The sequence below is a fragment of the Fonsecaea multimorphosa genome, assembly GCF_000836435.1.
Source record: "Fonsecaea multimorphosa CBS 102226 unplaced genomic scaffold supercont1.4, whole genome shotgun sequence".
Classification (NCBI taxonomy): domain Eukaryota; kingdom Fungi; phylum Ascomycota; class Eurotiomycetes; order Chaetothyriales; family Herpotrichiellaceae; genus Fonsecaea; species Fonsecaea multimorphosa.
The window spans coordinates 699,065-714,792 of record NW_015971638.1 but is presented as its reverse complement, the minus strand read 5'-3'; the positions used below and the strand labels follow the sequence as shown (position 1 = coordinate 714,792).

Sequence of the window (15,728 nt, the reverse complement as noted above, 5' to 3'; positions counted from 1 at the left end):
ATTAGCACCACTGATGAACTTGAATACATTTATCGCCATGAATTCCTCAGCTCGGTCACCAGCGACAATCGATCTGCAACTGCTTCAAAGTCCTCAGCACAGTCCTTTTGCGACCCACCACATACTCAGTAAGCTCTCCACGCCTTGTTCATCATTTCGAACGCGCCCACGCCAACCCAATGAAATCGTTTGTCGAATCCGAGCATTGTCTTCTCTTATTGCTTCGGAATTCTCCTTTCCGTAGCTTATCCCAGTCGAATCAATCAGGCTTTTCCGTGAGTTCGGGCTGCAAGGACACCGGTGCCACTAAAAGCTGAACAAGTGACCATCTGCCAACTCCTCGCCCTCCTTAGGAGACCAGCAAGCCTTATTCAAATCTGATGCGTTGATATTCATGGCGCGCAACTCTTGTTCGATTTCGGAGACGTGGCGGAACTCCCTCAGCGCACCTGCCGGGTTGGAGATGTCCTCGTCATTTCCATCCTTGACCTGGACGGCGGGTTGGGGCGCTGATCTCGCACCAGACGGATCGTCGTTGATGTTTTTGGTTGGGACGGCGAAGTTGGGATCCTCGACGCCGTCCATCTCCCCAATCGACTTGACCTTGTTGAACGACCCATGCACATTGCTCGGTTCCTCGTACAGCTTGAAAAACGGGAGGCCGAGTTCTGCGTAGGTTTCCATGGTGACTGGAGTCTTTAGGGCTGGAAAGCCTGTGACTTCCTCGAAGGCACTGGCGTTCAAGATCTGGACGTTGAAGGCAATGGTGGCGGTCTTATGCCAGGTTCCTGCCGGCCATATGTCCCTCACGATTACTTGCTTGATGCTTCCCCCTGCGGCGATGCCCATTTCTTTGGTTTCTGGTTTGGCTGGCGGAGCCTCGGTCCAGCCTCCCCCTCTCTGTTCCTGGAGAAGATAAATTGGTAATGGTTCCTATGAGACAATGAGCGGAAAGCTGGTTGTGAGAGGTTGAAAATATCTGAGCCTACCGTTCCACACCAATCAGCGACCCAATCAGCGATTCGCTCGACTGCATATGATGTTATCAGCAATGGGTCAACGAAGTTGGTAGTGAATGCATACAGAGTGGCATTTTCTGACCACAACAGACGAATATCTGGTCCTCAATCGGTATACCTGAGATTCCATGGATCATTTGTTGAAGATAGATGACTTTTGCATCCGCAGGGACACAGAATTCAAACTTTTGGCCGGTGCAGATTTCCACTCGCACTCGAGTGCTGCCAGCGGGGCTCACGACGGCTGGTGTGATCTCAATTTGCAGCCCTCCATTTTCTTCATGACCAGTGATTTGTGCTTCGACAGTATATCCCTCTCCTAGTGGTGTGGCCACGAATTGCTTGACGATACCGTTGCTTGACGCGATACCATCTAACCAGCTCTGACCAGGGACGACCATATAGTCTTGAATGGGCTCTCCTTGAGACACAAGCAAGGCACGACGTTGTTTAGCAGAGGCACTTCCAGCAGCAGGTTCGCCCGAGATGGCGTTGACGCAGCCAACATAGACCTTGATAGCGAAGGGGGAGTTGGCAGTGAAGTTGATCCACATCGCTTCGCGTTCTGGGAAACCCGTCAGCTCAAGACTGGCGAAACTTGAAAGTACGTACGGTACATTGGCAAGAACACTCCGCCCTTCGCAACCATCTCGGGAGGAAGGGAATTCGCGTAGGTCTGGACCTTGTAGAGAGGAAAGTTACCCAGATCTGGAGGTAGTTGAGAAGTCCCCGAGTTGTCCGGAACTCTCACCGTCCGCTTGAAGGAGATCTGGAGTTGCTCGGGTCCAGTCCGACGACGGACCTGGACAACATCATCACGGACTCGACAGTCGTAGAAGTAACCCGTCATTGTGGCGTGGAGATACAGAGGAAGAAGCAAGTGACTGTGGAGGTCTAAAAGATCAGCGTGCTGTTAAAGGACAGAGGAGGTTAGATCAAGAGGGCATTGCTTGGTTGCGGCAAGGGAGAGGCAAGACAATGGTGAAGTGAGTAGGAGACTCGTTGTAGAGAACAGAGATATCTCTTCGGTGTAAGGGGAACGCGGGTCGTCCGAGAGTGAAGATGGAAGGCTCCCAAGGATCAATTGAGGGTGGAAAGCAGTGTTTGATAGGAGAGGTGAAGAAGGTGTGGCATCGCTTTGATGCTCCCCCAGATGATTGCTCAATTCTTTCTACCGCCAGATTGCAGACTCTCTAGACCTTGTGATCATCATGTTGAACACACCTTCCACCCTTGCATTTCATTCATTGTCTGACCCTCGTGTTTCATTTGGACAAAGTCATGGTTTCGACCGGCAAATTGGTGAGGCAAGATCTTTCGGGTTTCTTTCTTAAGTTGCTTTGACGACCTCTCCGCTGTTGGTAGGAAGCCCCGTTGTCTTCCACAGCCATGTGAGCCACTTCTCACAGACTCAGGTAGCATGCTGCAGACTCTGAATCGAGGGTTGTAGCCCGCAGAACAATGGCAGGTATGTTGACCACTTTATCAACATCAGGTTGGCCACTTGTAGATGTCTGCGCCTCCGGGTACGGACTGGACTGGTTACCGTTGCCAAATCCTCCTCTATAGCCTCGCTTTCACTGTGCCTTCGACCTCTTGCGCATCCCTCTTGGCCCATTCCTTCATCAACTTGCGCACAATCTTGCCGCTAGCCAGCTTTGGCACTTCGTCAATGAACTTGACGCCCCCAGCTAACCGTTTGTGCCTGGCTACCTTGCTTGCCACGAAAGCCTTGATATCCTCCTCGGTCGTCTCGCCCTTGGCCCGCTCTTGCAGAACCACATAGGCTCGTGGAAGCTCTTCGCCATGGACAGTGATCCCCACGGCAGCTGCATCGGCGACATCTTCATGCTCAAGCAGAATGGCCTCTAATTCTGCTGGTGCCACTTGCAAGCCGTTGACTTTGATGAGTTCTTTCTTCCTGTCGACGATCCACCATTTGTTGCCCTTGAAGACGGCGACATCGCCGGTTTTGAACCAGCCGTCTTCGGTCTTGCTCTCTTTGGTGGCTTGTTCGTTTCTCCAATAGCCAAGCAGCATCTGTGGTCCCCTCAGCCAGAGCTCACCTGGTTCGCCTTCCGCCGTCACTTCGTTGCCTTCCTCGTCCATGAGCATCGCCTCGGTGTTGGGTAGCAGATAACCGATCGAGCCGGTCAAATCCTTGGTCATTCCTGGCATCATAATGCCGGCACATGTCGTCTCAGTCATGCCCCAGCCCTGAACAACAACAACTTTGAAGCGCTGCATGATTTCGTTTTGCAAATCACTTTTTAGCGGTGCTGCGCCACAAAGAATCTGTTTGAGGCTACTGATGTCGTATTTGGCGGTCTCAGGTCGTTTACTAAGCATGATAAGCACGGGCGGCACCAACTGCAGCGTCGTGATTCTATAGGTTTGGATGTGCCTCAAGAAGTCTTCGTACACGAACTTGGGCATCACATAGACCGGGACTTGAAGTCGACATGCAATGTTGATGGTCCACAGCTGCGAGTAGGCGTGATATAGGGGAAGGAATGCTAGCCAACGCTCCGGCCCGGGATCTTGTTCAGAGTACGGAGTGTCCTGGTATTTGTTGAAGATTGTTTGCGCAGCGTTCGCAATGAGGTTGCGATGCGTAATGCACACACCCTTGGGCAGGCCAGTGGTCCCACTAGAGAAATTGATGGCGGCAATCGTTTGCAGGGCAGCGTCTCCCTCAAGAGGATCCCATTTCCATGACTCGGCCTCCGATTCTGAGGCGACCATTGACCGCCAATCCCTGACGCCCTTTGTCGTTGGACATTCGGAATCGGAGAAGATGAAAAGCCTGTCTAGTGGAATGCTGGCTTGTTTGGCTGCAGCCACACCAGTATCGAGTAGGGATGGATGGATAAGTACAACCGCCGCTTCGATTGCCTTCATCTGGTGAGCGACCTCGTTGACCGTGTAAATAGGATTCGCGCCGGTGAAGAAGCGCTTGGAACCGGCAGCAGCGAGATACACCATTGGAACATAGAGATGATTCGGCGTAAAGACCATGACCGCTCGTTGCTGATTGACTCCGAGTCGATCAAGACCAACCGCGAATCTCTTGACCCAAGACAGCATCTGGGCTGGCGAGAGACTGTTGGAAGGATTGTCAGCATCGATCCATAGCGGTTTGTTGGACTGCGTCTTCTCTGGAGGGAAGACGTATGAGAGAATGTTGCATTTTGGAATGTCCAATGGAGGGTAGGGGGACGTGGAGGGCATTTTTGCTGCCCACTCTTGAGCGAAAGCAGATCAGTCAAGAGATACTGCAATATAGAGAGTCGAGGGGAATGGAAGCAATCTTGAAGAGATATCAATGATCAGGGCGTCTTCCAGGATAAAGCCGAGTCCTCGGCGCTGTGCCCAGTGGGAGAAGCCGGCTGGAGATAGACATCCACGACCATCTTTCCCGCCTTGTACGCGACAGGCACTGTTGAGGCCGCAGGAGGTGGATAACGATTTCCGACATATAACCTCGGTCGACGCTGGCGGAGACGGGGAAGATAATGTGGAGATTGGAGGCTGGAAGGCGGGCGCGGGGCACATGGCCGGAGAAAGACGGGAGCAGTTTGTGTACCTAGGTACCTAGGTATGATTCGCCCACCGGAGGCGTCGGCGGTTTATTGATGCCCGCGGCCGCAGTGTGCGTTCTTCGCTGGAGTTGATGGCGGGCGGGGAGATGGTCAGTGCTGTCGCTGTCATGGCAGGAGAGTATCTACGATGACCAGGTCAGCAATGCGTACCGTGGCACAGTCTAGTGGTGATTTCTCGACCATTCCGTGCAGATGGAGGAGCAGCAGCGCGTCACGGTCTTGTCAAGGACTCAGCACCTACATGTACAGTAACGACACCTCATACCCTCTGAGGACCACCTGAGCAGCACGTTGAGCTCACAGGGGCGCCTCATCTGGCTGCCCAGCGATCCGCTACACTGGGCCCTCGGTGGAACCTCCAGCTATTATGTAGGGAGCCTACCAGGAGTGGTTAAGCGAAGGCCAGTTGTCCTTGCCAACAGGTTAGGCAAACATGCTCAATATCAACAATATAGACCCTTCATGGACACCCAGTCTGAAGAGACTTCAAGCTGGATCGCAGGCATGGCAGCCTGCCTCTCAGCTGCGGCTGAAGTGCAGTTGATGCCATGTGCGGAGCTCAGCATAATAATATGTGCAGTTCGACTTTGCCAGGTGGTTGCGCGGAGGTACTAGTATTGACCAGTGCGAACTTGAAGTCCAATCTGGCTATTTAGCAAGGATACCGAGTATACGAGGTAGATGCTCGGTTCGTTTGAGCTAAAAGTCAGGTCAGCTACTACAATATCAATTTCATCGTCAGACTGTGCTTCCTATGACCCGAGTCCGCTGGCCATTTGTCAGTTGTTGTTTGTGGATCTCCCTGCACTCCGAAATCTCAAGCCAATCGAATATTGCCATTGCATGCCCATATCGGGTAGTAGTTCTAGATGTCGCGTACAGGGGCTCAATTGCAACATCAGAGATCTTCCCTCAAGGCTCGATCATGGACCTGGCGGGCTGGCAATCTGCATGCACGGTTTTCAGATCTCGTCCTAACAGTGTCTGGACGTTGGTGAGGCATCGTCACAGTCCCCGGCCGTGTGAGGTGCTAGAACATTCAAATCGCAGCTGACAGCTTGCAGCAGGCCCCGCTGGTACAGGTCGAGGTAGGAAAAGCGACTGAATAGCTTTGCAAGCTCGTCTTCCGAGAACGATTTGTGCGTGTCCCAAGAACCCGGACTCTCCGTCTCTAGGATTGCTTGAAGGAACCACCCGCGATCTTTTGTTTCGCAAGACATGGCACCAACGAGAAGCACCCACAGGTGGACATCTCCATATCCGTTCCAGTCCTCCCGTCCAATGCCTTCTAGTCGACGTCTCAGTTTCGAAGCGAGGACTTTGCATGTTCGCCGGCGACCAGTCACGGTCATTACCATGAATAACCATATGATCAAGACGATCCTGATGGCATCCACTTTGCCATCGTCAATGTCGAGTTCGAGAAGTCGGTGCCTGAGTGCGCTTGTTCGGAGAAGGAGCCAGTGAAGGGATGCTTTAGATCCAGCAGGGGCATTTCCATCTGTGGCCTCTGATTCAGACTGCCGTCGCATGGCATCGACTGTCGCAGCCAAATCCAGAAGCACCTGGTGCATCGGGTTTGGCAGAATCTTGACATACTTTGGCTCCTGGAACCATTGAGCGGTGATATCAGGGTGATCACCAGTATCATTAGCATGTTCCGGCTCCAGGTCGCCTGGGTCGAAACACGAAGCAGGAAACAGTGGCTTCTGGAGTAGTTCTGCTGCCAGATAGCCATCCCCAATCACAATCCATTCCCGGAGCGAAGGATCGATTCGGTCAATGCCTCCGATATGCGAAAGAAGGCTTTTGGCTGCGGTGAGATGAATGAGAGCCGACTTCAGTTCGTATCGATAGAAATCTGTAACGGCCAGTTGATGTATGTCGAAAATAAGCCTTTGATCAATAAGAGGAGAAGATCTCAGGTGCTGGCGAACGGCGCCAATGGCTTTTGTTGCAATTTGACTTGTGGTTTCGTCGTCTCGGTTTATCAGGTCAAAATACTCCATTTGACTGGCCATGGAGGCCAGCAAGGTGTAAAAATGAACCTCGTTCTCGAGACATCCCTTGACCAGAGCGAGGACGTCCTTCTGAAAGGTATAGGTGCGATCGTTCTGCACTTCCGAATACCATGTCCTAGGGTGGGAAACATGGATGAAATATTGAAGGAGACCATGAGCTTTCCGGTCCACATTGACCACGGTACTTGCAAAAGGATCGATGATGCGCATTTCGTCAGCCGGTACCCGAGGGATGTCATGTACCACAGGTCTATTGCTGGTGCCAGCTTTGATACCTGGGTTGACTTGAATGAATGGTAGTTGCCCATCCGTGTAAATTTTGTGATTCGGCGACGCCCGTCGTCGATGCATGCTGTCGATCTGTGCATGACGGTGGATCAATCGCCTCTCGTGGTCATCGCTTCTGGAGAATGACAGGGATTTGGGATCTTTGACCACGAAAAGATATCGAGACTCACCCATGCTGATCTCCCTAGTGAAGCAGATCTTTGCACAGGAACGAGCTGTCGGATGAGTGATGGGGGAAGAAGCTGCAAAAGGGTGGCTATGTTCAATACATGGCGCGTTCCCCATCTACCCTTGGAAATAGCGGCGCGGCGTCCTTCATCTATACAGTTAGCTATGTCTTGAGAAAGCGGCGACCTCCTTATGATCGAGTACTCCTCGGCTAGATGCTGCGAGCATGTGCGAGACTATACCACTTGTGTTCCAACTCGGCTCGTGGTCTATGAAGCCAGTGATGTTTTCGTACAAGACAGAGAAGCACTTTGTCGCACCAAGTCTTTAACTGACCAGTAGCAACGGAGTGTAAGCCGTCGGTGGTGGAACAAATTGTGAGAAAGTAAAACTGTGAGGCGAAGATGACAGAGGCAGATGCTAGTGACCAGCACAAGCAGGCCAAGTCACAGCTGCGCTTAAGCTAAAAGAAGGCGCAGGCAATAGGCGATAGGCCCAGGGCGCCTACGACAAATAGGGCTTTGCTGATCCCCAATAGGCACCCAACAGGGTCCGCTAGAAGCCCAAGGGCTTTGTCCCCGCCCCCCTTGGTAGCACCCACACCAACCTACTCCTGCCCCTAGGTGCGAGGTCCCAACCCTCCATCCTGCATCCAGACCAACCAGACTTCCCCTGTCGTTCCTCTTCCATCTCATTGACCGCATAAGGCCTGCCGCTTCTCTCGCAATGAATATGTGACGTACTTCAACAGCATTGCACTGAATAACAAGATGGCGATGCGCCTTCTACAGCTTCTGAGGGCTCGTCTCTCTCCAGTATCAATGTTGAAAACCAGCTTCATCCTCGGCACAGCTCTCAATGGAGACAGTTGATTCAAGACCGGATACCAAACCTCTTCCTCCAGATGTGCGTGCCATCCAAGGCTCGATCCCCCAGTCTATGCTGGGCTGGCTTCGTGAGACTCCCAGTGAGACCCCGGTCGAAGAGATCCGTCGTCGTCTGTTTGAGGACGAATATGTCTTCGTCAAAGGCCTCTTGCCGCGGGACGATGTATTGAAGACTCGGGGACATTATTTCTCCCAGTTCCACTCCCTGGGTCTGCTAAAGGCAGACACGGACCCGGTTGACGGCATCTACAATTCGGACGAGAATATCTCGCTGCACAACGGAATTGGTGGTGGAGGTCCAACAGGTGACGAAGAACTGGAGCGACTCGTGGCTGCCCACGTGCAACAACCCTATCTCGACTTCGTCGCGCACCCAAAGTTGCGCACAATGGTCCGCAATATCATGGGCTGGGAGGAAGAAGTCCTCGTCAAGAGAACCATGCTCCGGCACAATATCCCCGGAGGTCAAAGCACTGGCGTTCATTACGATAAGCTCTTCCTTCGTGGAGGCCATGCATTCTTCCTGACCGCATGGGTGCCCATCGGGGACGTCACGGCCATGGGAGGAGGCCTTGCTTATCTGGAAGACAGCACCAACCTCGGCAAGGCCATTGAGGATGATTTTGAGGTACGCGCCAAAGACTTCACCCTCGAGGAGAAGATATCAGCGTTCAATCGCAATATGTCCGCCACGGGCGTCCTTTCGATGGATCCAATGGTTTTCCAGCGGGACAATGAGCACCTCGCCAAGAAGACCAAATATCGTTGGCTCGTCGCCGATTTTGAGGCTGGTGGTGTGGTCTTCCATCTACCATACACCATTCACACTGCGGCTGCCAACGATGATCCTGCTGGTCGCATTCGGCTGAGCACTGATCTCCGCTTCTATGATAAGAAGGACGTCGAGGCAAGCGCTACGGATGAGCGTTGGAACAAGTATTGGACACCAGACGATGGGCTTTAGAGATCGTGACGATGGACAGCTCGGTAATATTATTCAACAGTTTGCCAGCACGATGGCGACAGAAGTCGTAGCTTCGTGAGCCCACACTTTTCATGTTCGACGCAATGTTCTTCCCGCGTCGATTCCCATATTGCACCATATGTTTCCTTTGTACCGCTGTGACTGGCTCCGTGCGACAATCACTCCAAGCAGTGAATTTGACGCTTGAAGATTTGCAGCAGAATTCGCCGTATCTAGGAACGGTGTGTGGCACTTATGGGCCGTGGCACTGCTCTGGACACGAATACGAGCGTGGAGGTCTTGTGGCTGAGCACATTGGAGGTACTCGTGTCCACTGGGGGTGGCGACCTGCCAAATCGCTATTACTCAAGTGGTTGCGGGGCTATTGAGGCTTAAGGCCTCCAAGATCGTCGTTGATACTGCGGATATACACGTCCGATCACCCTTTCACAGCCATCCATCCGCCTTGCTGTTGCTACCTAAGCATGGCTGTACTGTTAGTCTACTACCTCTCGCATAAAAGCGCACATCTCGCTGTCTGCACACTCTTCACTGACCTTCCAGGAACTTGAAAAAACACTTTCGAATTTCCCACGTTGAATATTTGGACAAGAACAGTGAAAATGAAGAATATTTTCAGGCGACATCAGGAAAAAGAAGCACCTGAACCACACCCGATACAAGATGAGGACGATAACTGGGACGATGTCCAGCCACAGCGGCCTTTCCAGTCCGACGTCACCGATCAGAGCTCAGAATCTCGCACCTTGTACGTTCAGTACCAGGATTATTGGAACCAACATACGACGATCCGTCTCCTTGACACGGACCAGACCACCGTCTTGTACACGGTAGAAGCGAGATATCGGAAACCGCAAATGACGATCCGATCCAACGTCAGTGATGCTGAAGTGGCTACAGTTGACTTCCACGCATTGACGACTCGGATTGATGTGAAATTGCATGGGCAGCCTCTCACCCTCGAGTCTTCACGGTTCAACACGCAGTACTCGTACGCTTCCCCAGCACTTTGTGGGGAGAAAATGTCGTGGAAACCTCGGAAAAAGATCGATGACTTGAACATGGTGCTCTTGGATGGCCAGGGGCTAGCCATTGCCAGATACAAGCCAAACTACAAGGGCTCGAAGCGGGGTGGCAGCATGGAAATGCTCGCCCCGTGCTGGAGCAGCGAAGCGGTGATGGAGGAAGTCATTGTCATGTTTCTGGCGGTGTCCCATTACAAAGAAAGCCAAAGAATGACTTCTGCCATAACAACAAGCGTTGTATAGCGGACAGATGAGCACCAATGCGATGGTGGCTGGTTGTCATGATCACAGCCCTGTACTCGACCATGTAGGGAATAATGATGGCGCCGGGAGTTTCTTCCCACTGTACTCTTCTACGATACAATTATTTCCACGAATATCTGACACTTTGGTAGAACCGAGATACATCCTCCGACCCAATCTCGTGTGTTATGTCTTGTCGAGGGGTCGCCCGAAACGGCGCCGATGACGATGACGTAGTGGCGCAGAGACGGTTGATTGTGCGATCAGCCTTCATTCCTCATCACGCAGCTCATCGCTCGACGCCCTCTCTTACCTAAAGCTTTACTCATCATTTGCTGCAATTTGACCCTGAAACGGACATCAACAGGGGCTCCATTGTTCTGCTGTAGCCTGTAAGAGCCCAGGGGCTGATGAAGAACCGGCCACTCTCATCCCAGTGCCTGCAAGTCTGCTCATCCTGTCGACTTCCAATACTCACTCATTGCCTAGAAGTGTACAGTAAGTGTATTCCCGGATGACACTCGCCTATGACGCCCCGTTGCCATATTGTCTGTGCTTCGCTCCAGGGCATCTGAACTGGACTCTGCTCTTCGACGGATACTAGCTATCGAGTATTATATTATGTCGTCGAGTTGACAGACGCTCTAGTAGTCCAGAGGCCCCTGTTCCGGCCTCAGTCAACTCCTCCCGTCTGGGTGCCGTCCACCCCCGTCCTCTCCGCCAACTGCTGAGTCAATGACAGCGCCTAATACTTTGATGCGTGGCTGAATCCAACGCCGTACTGGGCGAGTCTGCCTCGAACGGGTAAACAATGACGTTGATGCGGACAGGCTGCCGGCAGCTGAAGGAAAACAACCTTGAAGGGGCTTCAAGCGGAAGCCCCGGCGCACAGATCCGCAGGGGTGCCGAACGCCCAAGTCCAACACCGCGAATAGAAGGCGCGTGATGTGGATCATGGGCCCGATCTTCCGCCCCAAAGGCTCAAATTTTCTGCCGCAAAATCCCATGACTTAGATAATGCTGTCGGCTGAGTCAACGCGCGGTGTCCGCTCCTCGTTTAGGAATATGTGCTTTCTTAAATGGAGAGTCGCCCCCTTCATTTTTGGAAATGTGCATTCTGATTCTGTGAGGACCGGGAGAGTGTCATATGGTTGTCGCTGAAGGAGCAGACTTACAAAATCATTGAAGGGAGAAAGACACCATTTCACGATGGAGAAAGAAGAGGCGGACGATCGTCCCGGCAATGGAGTGAGCTGGCGGGACAATAGTGATGGGGTGCCAGTTGCCGACCCAGAGAAAGAAATGCTGGGAGACCAAGAGCGAGGAGAACAACAAGAATCGAGCGATACTCCCGACAGTGGCACGACGCTGGGACTGCCTAGTGATGGCATGGAAGAAAAACCCGACTCAGAGCTACCACCCGCTGCCGACAGCGACACGCAGCCCACACCCGTTCGACCCGAACTCCAAGGGAGAGCTACTACATATGCCTCATCCACTCGCACTCTCCCGCGCTTGAAGCGTAAAGAGACGAAAATGATGCAAAAGGAAGCGCACCCAATGCAGCACTTGGGCATTACGCTCGGGCTCCCGGCGATTTTGCTCTTCGACATCATCGTACCGTGTATCATATACTACACTTGGTACAATTCCCGCAAACACCGCTGGGAGAGAGAGTGCCGGGAGCAGTTCAATAGCACGCCCCGGGAATGTCCCCTTCCCAAGCCAGAATACGACGAAAACATTCTGGGCTACGCCATCATCTCTTTCGGTGCCGGCGAGCTTTGGATTCTGATTGCACGGGTGTACCGATTGTTCGTTCACACCGAAGACTGCGCGCCTCTATTGTCGCGGAGCAGATGGGAGCTGGATGCCACGTCGTGGGTGTACGGGGTCGCCATGATCCTGGCCCTGATCCCCTTCGTCGTCGGCAGTTCGCTAGTCAAGCCCCATCTCTACCTCTACTCACCGACCTTCATCATGGGATTTCTGGGCATCCTGATGCTCATCACCGAGATACTCCCATTCAAAATCCCCATTGGGATCAATTCGCAACCTCGAGGCACGAAGCTGCGCCCATTCATTTACTATGCCGCCGAGGATTTCATTGCCGTCGACGGCCTGCAGGACCGGGAGTTCCGCGTCCGCTACAACGACCGTTATGAGAACAACAAAGCCTTTCGCCAACTGTTTCGCTACTTGACCTGGTGGTGGTTGTTTGGCGTGTGCACGTACATCGGGTGCGTGTCCGCCGTCATCTGGACCCTGGAGTTCCACTACGCCTTTGGCCTTTCGTTGGGTGTTCTTTTCTCTTATATCGCCATATGGGCGGCCGTAACTTATGCGTGGGTCAAGCTTGAGATTGAAAGAGAGCACAAGGCTTTCGAGGAGGGCAAGTTTGACCCTTAGAAGCTACCCAACACGGATGACCAAGCAAAAATTCGATATACCCTATGTACAATAGTAATAGTAATGATAATAACGAGAAGGATGCGCCATTTGCACACTTGAACAACACAATGCACCGTCCAGAATAACCTCATTTGGTGTCCGCAAGGCCAGGCCCCGTATCAATATCAGCTAGGTAGGCATTTACTCGGTCCCAAGGATCCACCGCCTAAAGCACTACCTGGTAGTAGGCCCGCTAAAACCCCCAATGGGCCCCCGAAGGGATCCGGTCTCGCCACAGCCACAGTCACAATAGTGGGTTCGCTAGTGCCTGTGACGTTGACGAGTCTTCGCCCCATCAACATTTCCCGAGCTTGTTCCTGGAGACCACAACTTCCGCAGCCTCGATTCATCTCTCCATTATGACTTCCACTTCATGTGAGACCTCTTATAATGTTTTCGTGATGAAGTATGGATATGCAGAATGTCATTGTCCCATCTTCAGACAATCCGTGGAGAGCGTGCAAACAGATCTCGGCCCTAGAAAAAGACAAATGATGAATGAGATCTTCGCTGACTTTCAAACCTAGCATGCACAACAAACAACAGGAAAGGGATGTGGAAGGGGAGGGGGCTTTGAAGAGAAGGACCTTCCCTCACAAAACATGTAAGGCTACGTGGGGACTGCTTCGAACACACTGATGCAGATGGTGGACTTCGCTCAGGCTAGTCGCGCAGGCACTGTTGACAACTTTGTCCTTAAACACGACCCTTGTTCAAGGTACAAAAAAGGGTTACCTGCAACCTGTTCGACAATGCGAATCATGCGACTCGGTCGACCTGATGCCAGCACAATGCTAGGAGCTTAGAAAATACGGACATGATTTCACCCGCACCTTCTTCGGCGATCGGAAAACATCTGGCAGCATGGATACGCATGCCATTTTGACGAGGCTCTGAGTTACGCCTTCCTCGCCTGCCCGGTAGGTGATGAATCAGGGGACGGCGCTCGTTCACTTTTCTGCCACATCTATCGTCCGCATTGTGTGATCAACTCTTACAACCTTCGTCAGTCGTTAACATCCAGCTTCATATCACGGTGATCTCCATATTCTCATTTTTCAATATCTATATTGCATTCCATCGTTTTTCATCCTGCAACATCATGGCCAGCAGCCTTCCTGCGGAATTGGTGCGTAAGGTGTTGCTTCACCTTAAGGTCGACACCTCTACGAAATCCTCCCGGGACTTGGTCAAGACGCTTGGTGTCTGCAGGGCTTGGCGTCAAATAGGCTATGAGGTGCTTTATACCGACATATTCATGACAGAAGTCCAACTCGCAAAGTTCGCGGAATCCTGGCCTGCTGGGCAAGAGTTGACTCGGTCGCTTAGCATCAGCATTTCCTGCAAAGACTCTTTACCATACGATTCCGATACAGCATATACCGCCTCGAATATCAATGAGGATGTGTTGACAGCGATACAGAGAATAGCTGGGATCGTGCATGGCATGGTACGGTTGGAGAGTTTCAGCTTGGTGGTGACCCCAAGGGTATCTCCACCACGGAACGATGCAATGTGTGCGGCCGTGCATACTGCACTCCCAGAGATTCTTCAAGCGTTGCCCGGCTCCCTGAAACATCTGGAAATTGATGCCGTCGGTGGCCTCTTTAGGAAGTGTTCGTTGGACCAGACGCACTACTGTCCCTTGTTGAGAGAGAGAATGCCATCGTTGTCCAGCTTACGTCTCAGGGTTCGCCACCTGTGTGAACAGCTTTTTCAAAAGGACTATATCGAACATCCACACGACCAAAATTCCCGGCCCAGGGACGGTGCAATGGAATGCACTATTCTCATCAACGTTCTCGAATATGATATTGACTTTACTCGCTGGGCATCCTTTCTTGCATTCTGTCGAGCCAAATTCTATGCGAGGGAGATTCTGCCAGAACTTATTCTGGCTGCTAGCTCGGCGATTGCAAACGGTAGATGTCAGAACCCGCAACGACTCTCTTTCTTTGCACAAAGGCGGGCGGGAGGTGTACAATGCTATTATTCCGCCATCAATGAACTGGTGCTGGCCCCAGGCGTCAAGACATTGAGATATCCGTTCCGGGAAATTCGAAACAAGGTTAGAGTCTTTCTACGTTACCGAGGACCGGATGGGTCAGAGGGAGAAGCTTGGGGGCGGTTGACCGGTCTCATGGACATCGTAGAGGGCCAAGTCTGGACCCAAACAGTTGAAGGGTACAGGCTGCCCAGTGTCTACCTGAAGCAGAATTCGCGGTTTGATGGGTCCGTGTTCAAAAGAACGTTTTTGTCCAAGGAGCAAGCAGGGGCTCGAGCCAGAGGCAGATTATTCGATAAGGAGAAAACCGAAGGTCGTCAGCTCTTACGGGTGCGAGAGATCCCAGGCTTGGAGATGAGATGCATCCAGCGGGATCGTACAAGGAGAGAAATCGAGAAAGCAGCGTCTTTTTCGAACCAGCTTCTTGATTCTGCGGAGACTGACTCTGAGAGTGACCCTGAAGGCTTGTGTGAATCTGTTGAATTAGCTTCTGAGGACGAAGACGAAGAGGAAGACTACGAGCGTGCTCCGTCAACAAGATCAGGCAGTGAGATCGCTGGTGAGGACCAGAGTGAGTAGATGGGAGATGGGAGGCACATGGACCGACGAAGCATGAAATCCAAAACAATTGACAGCCCATCACCGGCCATTACCATCTATGTACCTAGTATTTACACAGCCTTATAGAACATTCCTTTCTGAACATTTCCACTGCAGCTCCAGCTCGATACCAACAGCTCATTCTCTTGTGCTCCTTCCCCAGACAGCCCGTTGCCGCACTACCGGCATTGTCTCGTATGATTTCCTCATTTCCGCCATTCCCTATCATCCTGGAAAGTATAAGTATAATGGGAGATTGCAAGAAAGTTGCCCCCCAGCCCCACTTATTCCTATCCGGGAGAGGACAGAAGAGCCCTCCCCTCTATCGATCTACTGACTGGGGCTTCTAACTAGAAGCATGGGTTGGTTGCCGGTGGAGGCATGAATGAATGAATTGAATGAATGAATGAATTGAATGAATGAATGAATTGAAT

General features: G+C 52.1%; 7 protein-coding genes across 7 annotated transcripts; 4 read left to right on the top strand and 3 right to left on the bottom strand.

Annotated features, from left to right (window-relative positions):
- Positions 1–306: 306 nt before the first annotated feature.
- Z520_02903 (uncharacterized protein) lies at positions 307–1,869 on the bottom strand (the record flags this gene model as incomplete). Its single annotated transcript, XM_016773416.1, has 4 exons — positions 307–933; positions 990–1,030; positions 1,084–1,584; positions 1,632–1,869. 4 exons carry the CDS (start codon positions 1,867–1,869, stop codon positions 307–309), a joined length of 1,407 nt encoding a protein of 468 aa, XP_016635473.1.
- A 713-nt stretch (positions 1,870–2,582) lies between these two features.
- Z520_02902 (uncharacterized protein) lies at positions 2,583–4,250 on the bottom strand (the record flags this gene model as incomplete). The annotated part of the gene is made up of 1 exon (XM_016773415.1): positions 2,583–4,250. One exon carries the CDS (start codon positions 4,248–4,250, stop codon positions 2,583–2,585), a length of 1,668 nt encoding a protein of 555 aa, XP_016635472.1.
- Positions 4,251–5,595: 1,345 nt separating this feature from the next.
- Z520_02901 (uncharacterized protein) lies at positions 5,596–7,104 on the bottom strand (the record flags this gene model as incomplete). The annotated part of the gene is made up of 1 exon (XM_016773414.1): positions 5,596–7,104. The coding sequence occupies one exon, from the start codon at positions 7,102–7,104 to the stop codon at positions 5,596–5,598; it is 1,509 nt and encodes a 502-aa protein (XP_016635471.1).
- An 852-nt stretch (positions 7,105–7,956) lies between these two features.
- On the top strand, positions 7,957–8,949 carry Z520_02900 (uncharacterized protein; the record flags this gene model as incomplete). The annotated part of the gene is made up of 1 exon (XM_016773413.1): positions 7,957–8,949. One exon carries the CDS (start codon positions 7,957–7,959, stop codon positions 8,947–8,949), a length of 993 nt encoding a protein of 330 aa, XP_016635470.1.
- Positions 8,950–9,572: 623 nt separating this feature from the next.
- Positions 9,573–10,238, top strand: Z520_02899 (uncharacterized protein; the record flags this gene model as incomplete). Its single annotated transcript, XM_016773412.1, has 1 exon — positions 9,573–10,238. One exon carries the CDS (start codon positions 9,573–9,575, stop codon positions 10,236–10,238), a length of 666 nt encoding a protein of 221 aa, XP_016635469.1.
- A 1,209-nt stretch (positions 10,239–11,447) lies between these two features.
- On the top strand, positions 11,448–12,647 carry Z520_02898 (uncharacterized protein; the record flags this gene model as incomplete). The annotated part of the gene is made up of 1 exon (XM_016773411.1): positions 11,448–12,647. One exon carries the CDS (start codon positions 11,448–11,450, stop codon positions 12,645–12,647), a length of 1,200 nt encoding a protein of 399 aa, XP_016635468.1.
- Positions 12,648–13,791: 1,144 nt separating this feature from the next.
- Z520_02897 (uncharacterized protein) lies at positions 13,792–15,273 on the top strand (the record flags this gene model as incomplete). The annotated part of the gene is made up of 1 exon (XM_016773410.1): positions 13,792–15,273. One exon carries the CDS (start codon positions 13,792–13,794, stop codon positions 15,271–15,273), a length of 1,482 nt encoding a protein of 493 aa, XP_016635467.1.
- Positions 15,274–15,728: the final 455 nt, after the last annotated feature.